Source organism: Myotis davidii, unplaced genomic scaffold (genome assembly GCF_000327345.1).
Source record: "Myotis davidii unplaced genomic scaffold, ASM32734v1 scaffold17, whole genome shotgun sequence".
NCBI lineage: Eukaryota > Metazoa > Chordata > Mammalia > Chiroptera > Vespertilionidae > Myotis > Myotis davidii.
In genome coordinates, this window is record NW_006288624.1 from 23450 (window position 1) to 31708 (window position 8259).

The window sequence follows — 8259 nt, forward strand, 5'->3', positions numbered from 1 at the left end:
TCAAAAAGATTTAATAAATGTGCACTTTTCAGGGATCACAATGATTTATATCAAGTTGGCATCTGTGACACGTTACTTGTTTTGTTGAATAAAGTTTTATTGGAACAAAGCCATGTCCATTTGTTTACTATTGTCTATGGCTGCTTTTGTGCTACAGTGGCAGAGTTAAGTAGTCATGGCATAGAACGTATGGCCTGCAAAGCCTTAAATATTTATCTGGTCCTTCACATAAAAAGTTTGTCAATCTTTGATTTAAACAATTTAAAAACTTATGTCTCCAATTGGAGACCTGAAGAACTTTCCTACCTAACACCAATATGTAAAATGAAAGATCAACTGTAAGGATCTGTCAGCCTACTGAGGATATCACTAACTTGTGATCTTCATCCTTTTTCAATTTCTTTTTAAAATGGTGTCTACTGGAGATAGGTTTATAGATAGGGAGATGGCGTTTTTTATTGTAATTAGTTATTTCAATTGCCTCTTATTGTGAGTAGCTTTTAAATTTAGAGAGCGTGATCTTACAGTGAACTGAGCTTGTTTATGTTATTATTTCTGTGTTATTTTTGCAACTATGTGTTTCTTCACTGGTGTTTTCATGTTGATTGCCTGTGCATTTGTGTTGCAGTGTAAGTTTCCTGACTTAGTAAATTGTAATGGATCTACTCACTACCTGCTATAATTTCCTCCAATATCAGCCTGCTTAACTTCTGTGTTGGTTTATATCTACCCATAGTAAAAGGTATTTAAGGCAGATGATAATTTTAAAATTCTAAGTTGGATATTTAGAGAGTTGAGTGGTTATCTGAAAGTTATACTTACATTTGTCATCTTTCACTCATAGGTGAGCTTGAGCCTTCTACTCAGATTTCACCAATTAAATTTGAAGTGCTCTCCATGTTAGATTCATTTTCTTCCCTCAAAGAATAAGCAGTTTTCTTTTTGTTGTAAAACTGTGTTTTTTGTACATTGACACTAGTCAGTGTGAATTCTACCTATAACCTTGAAATTATTATTAAAATAGAAAGTGTTGGAACAGTGGTGATGAAATAATTCTGAATGTCTCTCACCTGCATTACCCCTACCTCATTGTTATTAGTTTCTGAAGTAGTAACTAGTCTTTTTTTGACCTGGCCTCTTTCTTTTTCTCTACCTGAATAAACTTATTTTATTCTCGAAAAAAAGGGGGGGGGTGTTTGCATCACTTAGATGTATGTAAATTCTACACTTTATACTTAGTTATTTTTATTTTATTTTATTGCTGTTTGGTGAGCTAGCTTGTTTTTAGCTCCTTGGGATTAGCTTAAGTGTATAGTTTTAGGACAAACGAAAGCAAAACCTTTTACCTTCTCTCTGTGACTTTTATCATTTTCTAAAAGTTTCTTAGGAATCCTAGTTTATATTATCAGAATAAAAGACTAAAGTTCACAAATAATACAGAAGCATTGCTCCTATAGACTCTGGGAGGGAAGCCTGAACTTAATTCAGCTGCAGGTTCTTTGAGCCTTAGTATCTCAGTCCCTGGTGTAAGTGGCAAACTAGAGTGACATCCGAGCACCAGCACCAGCACCGGGTGCGTGAACAAATACTACAAGACTTCATATTTGTTTTCTTCCCCTCTTCAGAGAGCTCAGAGGCCATGAAATATGACAAATACAGTGCCTAACTGATAGGTTAGCACACCACCGTCATAAAGACATCCCTCAAGCCCTGGCCAGTGTTGCTCAGTTGTTTGGAGCTTCATCCCGTACACCAGAAGGTGGTGGGTTCGATCCCTGGTCAGGGCACATACCCAGGTTGTGGGTTTGATCCAGGTGAGGTGTGTGTGGGAGGCAACCAATCAATATTTCTCTCTCTCACATCGATGTTTCTCCCTCCCTCACTTCCTTCCACTCTCTCTTAAAAAAATGAAAAAAATATCCTCCAGTGAGGATTAACAAACAACAGCAAACAAAAACAAAAACAAAACTTGCACCCTCCCTTCCTCCCTCCAAAGAAAAAGGCATGCCTCAAAAATGGACATGTTTCTATGACAGTATAATTGGGCTAAGAAAATGTTATAATTCTCTATATGTGATAAGGAGAATAAATGGAGAACAATCCCATTTTAAAATGGCCTTTTATTTTTCCCACCTTCAGCCTCCCAACTCCTTGAAGTATATCTACCGCTTGGCTCAGATATTGAATATTGCAGGCTACAATTGTTGTAATCAGTAAGAAGATGAATAAAACTTCAAATTTAAATTTCTTACACAGGATTTTCAGTGCCAGTGACAGTCTTCTGTGTCACTAATCAGCAGTTTCCTATTTCCTCCAGCAGATATTTAGCACATTTATTCCTTCAAACTCCTCCTCTGTACCAGGCATTGTCCTGAGCTCCAGGGATATAGCAGTGATGGAGAAAAGCCTGCCCTCACAGAACTTAACCTTCTAGCAGAATCCTGACTGCTACCGAAGTGCTGGTTAAATATGGGCAGTTACCGTTGGTGGGATGACGATTGTCCCAGTTTTCCTGGAACAGCCCCAATGTAACACCTGTTTCACTTTCAAAGGGTCCCAGTTTGGACAGAAATTTATATGACCCACCCTAGTTCTAAACTTTTTACATATGTTAATTCATTTAATCCTCATAAGAATCCCATGAGGTATATAAGATTATTAGCATCATTATACAGGTATGGAAACTGAAGCATAGAAAAGTGGAGTAGTTTGCCCTTGGTCATATAGTAAATGGCAGAACCAGAATTCAAACCCAGACAGCAGCCTGGTTTCAGGGTTTGTGCTCTGAGTTCCTGTGCTATACTGCCTCCAGACGGCTATTGTCAATCTTTCTCTTACTCTGCATGTCTCCCTTCCTCTCGCTAGCCAAGTAAAGCAAGTGATCTCATTTCCTTCACAGATAAATTTGTGGCTCTCTCAAGTAAACTTCCTCAATTTGCCACTCCCTCCTTTACAAATCTATCTTCATTTCTATTTAGCCTCACTCCATCTCTCCATTTCAAGGAAGGGGACATCTTTCTTTCTGTCTAAAACTTGTACTCTAGTCCCATCCCATTCCACCTCCTGGATGACTCTGTTTTCTAAATTCTTCTTCTCTTTTTCTAGGAGGGCTTTCAGTCTCCATCTTTCCACCGCTTTTCCCATTCAGCATGTAAGCATGATTTGTTGTTGAAGATATCACTCTTTCAAGAAACTTTACTGTTGGGAGGTTTTTTTTCAAGTTTATTAATAACATAATGATAAATGGCTATCAATTATTCATTATCCTGCTAAATTTCAGGTACTGCATATATCTCTGATTCTTTTACCAACCCTGCTACAGATGAAGAAATGGAAGCTCAGAAGACTACATAACTTACTGAGCTTATGAATAGTGGCACTGAATTTAGATTCATATTTTACCTTCATTCTGTTGTTGGTACATCATGCTAGTTTATCACAATTCTTAAAGACTTCCCTTGATCATGTGCCTATCCCCCCATTACCCTATACCCCTCCTTTTTGTAAATAAGCTTTTTCAAGCAGCATATTTAATACTCCAAGACTCTTCTTGCCTTTCATTTGCTTCTCAACCCATTCTAATCTGTCTTCCACCTCTGTATTAATCAGGACCTTCCAGAGACAGAGCCACCATCTCTTTCTCTCTCATATGTATTTAGATTATCTATCTCTACATATTTAGTTAGAGAGTGGGTATTGATTTTAAGAATTGGCTCATACAATTGTGGGGGCTGGCAAGTCTGAAATCTGTAGGGTAGGCCAGCGGGCTGGAAACGCAGGTAAAATTTTAGTGTTGCAGACCTCAGGCAGAATTTCTTCTGGGGGTGGGGGATGCGGGGGAGACCTCTGTTTTTACCCTTAAGGCCTTCAATTGATTGGATTAGTCCTCTTCCACCATATTATCAGGGTAATCTCCTTTACCTAAAGTCCATTGATTGTAAATGTTAATCACACCTACAAAATACCTTCACAGCAACATCTAAACTTGTGTTTGACCGAACAACTGAGCAACCATAGCCTAGCCAGTTTGACACATAAAATTAACCACACAACCTCTATCACTATATTGTGTCTTCATTGCTAAGTCAAATGGACACTTTTCACATCTTTTCAAACTTGATCACTTTGCAACATTTGACATTTTGGACCACCCCATTACTTCTTGAAACCCTTCTCCCTTCGTTTCAGTCACCCATTTTCCTGTCCTTCTGGTTATTTCTTTTCTTATATTTCAAGGACTTAACTCATCTTTTCCTACTTCTTTAATTATTGATAGTCTCTTCTAGCCTTGGCCCTTCTATTATTCCCATGATTAATGTCTCTCAAATTTAAAATTCCATCTAGAGTTCTCTATTGAGCTTCAGACCTATTTTTCAATTACCTGTTGGACATCTTCACCTTGATGTTGCCCAGACATCTCAAATTTTGCTTGTCCAAATTGAAGTCTTATTCTTCCCCTTCTCAAACTTGTTTTTACATCTCTTTTATTCTCTCTTATTAAAACATGTTTTTACTGATTTCAGAGAGAGGAAGGGAGGAGAGAGAGATAGAAACAGCAATGATGAGAGAGAATCATCAACTGACTGCTTCCTGCATGCCCCTTACGGGGGATCGAGCCTGCAGTGTGCCCTGACCTGGATCAAACCCTGACCTCCTGGTTCATGGGTCAGCACTCAACCACTGAGCCACAACAGCCAGGCTCCTTAATTCTCTTTCTTAGTTACCTCTCTAGCCAATTACCCAAGCCAGGAACCTGATAGGAATCCTCAACTTCTCCCTTACAATTACCATGTAAAACTTTCTCCTCTCTATCCCAGTCTTAATCAAAAAGGTCAACCTCATTTTCTCTCACCTGAAATCTTGTGGTCTTTTTGCCTCCTATCAGTTTCTTTCCAGCCCCTCTACCCTGCTGCCAGAGTGATGTTTTAAAAATGAAAATCTGTTTAATTGTGTTTAAATTCCTCCAATAGCTCCTAATTGCCCCCAGAATTAAGATGGAATTTTTTAGAAGGCCTACAAGGCCCTCCGTGCCTAAGCCTTTCTTACTCTTTATTTCCCACCATGTCTTGCTCACTCATCATACTTTCAAGCCAATATTTATAGAGCCCAGATTTGCCATGTCCAATATTGCTGTTTTTTCTGCCTGGTATGTCCACTACTTCTATCAGTTCCCTTCCTCCTTACCCCCATCTGGGACATCTAAAAAAATTATTTTAGTACCCAGTTCTGTCTTCTCCTTTTTGAATAACCTTCTTTGATTCCACAGATTTGACCATGCCTGCTTTCTGATAACATTATACACTAGAGCAGTGATCGTCAAATTGCAGCTTGCGAGCCAAATGCGGCTCTTTGGCCCCTTGCGTGTGGCTCTTCCTAAGCCTTAGGGGTACCTTATTAAGTTAACAATGTACCTACCTATATAGTTTAAGTTTAAAAAATTTGGCTCTCAAAAGAAATTTCAATCGTTGTACTGTTGATATTTGGTTCTGTTGACTAATGAGTTTGCTGACCACTGCGCTAGAGGCCCGACACATGGCATTTGTGCACTGGGGGTGGGGGCGGTCCCCTCAGCCCAGCCTGTGCCTTCTCACAGTCCAGGACCCCTCAGGGAATGTCCACCGAGGGGTCTGTAGCGCTGCTGCGGAGGCAGGAGAGGCTCCCACTACTGCCACTGCGCTTGCCAGCCATGAGCCCAGCTTCGGTGGGAGTGCACTGACCACTGGGGGGCAGCTCCTGCATTGAGCATCTGCCCCCTGGTGGTCAGTGCGCATCATAGCAACTGGTCATTCTGCCTTTCAGTCGATTTGCATAGTGCGGTTTTATTATATAGGATTGTTTTCAGTTCTATAGCACTCATCACTGTATTATTTATTTTTTGTTTATCTGAGTGTCACCTTTCAATGGGCTGTGTGAATTCAAGTACAGTATTTCCACTGTCTGGCATATAATAGGCTCTCCTCAGATGTGTGGTGGTGATGGAGATGATGAGTCCCGGTGGATCACACAGCTCATTCAAATAAGGCCATTCCTTCCCTACCGAGGAGTGTTGGGTTTGGACACACACACACAGGAGAATGGTAGACGTTTCTTTATCTTTCCTTGTCCCTTCTAGAAGCTGCTGCTCCAACTTTTAGTACCTGATCCCTTTTGATATATACTTTTTTTGATGTTTTGATATCTATTCTCAGCCTTCACTTTGCATTTGCTTTATTTTGCTCATATCCTTGGAGCAGTTAGAAAGAAAGAAAGCTGTTAAATTGCTATTACAAACTCCCACTCTCCTCTTTTCATTCCATCACAGGAGAAATCAGATATCAGCTTTTTCCCATGTGATTCTTATGTGCAAAAAAAATCTTTTCTTAGCAGTAAAAAGAATTCATGTTATAACAATATTTTCAACAGTTTTTTAATTCTCCTATGTCTCCAAAATGTCTCCATGCATTTAATTTCAAATTAAAAACTAAACTAGTTCTGTGTTAATCCTGGAAGAAAAAAATAATGGTTTAAAGGAAGAATGAAAAATTATTGGGTTTTTAATATGAAAATTTCAGATGATCAAGGTCCTGCTGTATACATTGGGGTCACACGGTAGTAGAATGGTCAGCATTTCAATTTAGACTCATGTATTACTTCCTACTCTAAATACACTCGTAGAAGCTACTTGTGGTGTAACTCCTTATGTATTTAAATTTATCTGACTTGTGATTTTCTTGGTTTATTTTTTAAATGAGTAAGGAATCTACTTATGAATTCTTTGCCCTTTATGGAATGTGTTATCTTGGTTTTAATATATCCCCTCCCCGTACTTACTTTTATTGTATTGTTTTGCATTGCGTTTCTAAAATAATGGCTTTGGCTTGTCTTTTCCTGAATGTTTCTGCCGTTTGGTTTGAGTATATGGCTTTGGGCACCTCTCCTGGACTCCATTTGTACATGTGAATTTTGGAAGGCAGAAGTCAGTGTTTTCTATGGAAGATGACTTTTTAAAATATACATTATATATGTGTGTCTCTCTCCTTTCTTTTTGGTTTCTCTTAAAAGACTGGAAAGAAAGCTGTTAAGGCAGTCCTGTGGGTATCAGCAGATGGACTCAGAGTTGTGGATGAAAAAACTAAGGTAAAACTTTTACAAGCTTAAATGTAACTGGTCATACGTCTTTTTAATTCCTAATGATCATTTATAGTGCCATTAAGCGGTTGTAGTCACTCTGTACCCTTCACTTTGTCCAAAGTACAATCTTCTGAGACTAGTTAATGTTTAGGAAGCCAATTAGTTACTTATTTACCTTATAAAAAATAGAATTCTCTCCGCATTTTGCCCTACATGACGCAGCATGTTTAGCCTACCAAGCATTTTCACTCAATGTTAAGATCTGAGTTCTATTTCTGTTGTTACACATTTTAAAAAAATGTTTAACCCCACAAATTTGATGTAAAAGATGATGGATCTTTTACCACAGTTTAAAAAATATTTTTAAATATGATGGACCACATTAGAAATTTCTTCTTATTCCTTAATAGAACTCTGTTTTTAGAAAGTGATATTTGAATTGATTGCTATTTAACTGAAAACCCAATTTAAATGAAATCTTAAGAAGTAGTAAATAGCTCATTAGATTAACATTTACTTAGAATTTACACAATATTTCAAATCAGAGGTAGCATTTTGCATTTGAAAGAATGTGATCCTACATACCTATAAGAATAGAGACATATGCCCTAGCATGTTAGACTCAGTGCCTAGAGCAGCCGTGGGCAAACTATGGCCCGCCGGCCGGATCTGGCCCATTTGAAATGAATAAAACTATTGAGAAAAAAGACATAACCCTTTTATGTAATGATGTTTACTTTGAATTTATATTAGTTCACACAAACACTCCATCCACGCTTTTGTTCCGGCCCTCTGGTCCAGTTTAAGAACCCATTATGGCCCTCGAGTCAAAAAGTTTGCCCACCCCTGGCCTACAGGGTCGGCCTGCAGACTGAAGGGTCCTGGTTTTGATTCTGGTCAAGGACATATAACCTTGGTTGCAAGTTCCCTGGCCCTGGTTAGTGTGCATTCAGGAGGCAACCAGATGATGTGTCTCTCTCTCTCTGTCTCTCCTTCTCCATCTACTCTCTCTAGAAATCAATGGAAAAATATCCTCGGGTGAGGATTAATAAGATTAGAGATATAGGCTCTTCCCTTAGAGAGCATATAGTGTTATATAAGTATATTAATCATTAATTTAAATTCCCTAAGAGATTTAAAGTCTGAAGA

General features: G+C 38.6%; 1 protein-coding gene across 4 annotated transcripts in view; it reads left to right on the top strand.

Annotated features, from left to right (window-relative positions):
• The window catches only part of NUMB (numb homolog (Drosophila)), a 41932-nt gene that overhangs the window by 19531 nt on the left and 14142 nt on the right, over positions 1-8259 (top strand). For all 4 annotated transcript variants that reach the window (XM_006760707.2, XM_006760709.2, XM_006760708.2 and 1 more), the window contains one exon: positions 7042-7116. In XM_006760707.2, coding sequence (XP_006760770.1) covers positions 7042-7116 — 75 coding nt within the window. The remainder of the gene's footprint in view (positions 1-7041; positions 7117-8259) is intronic.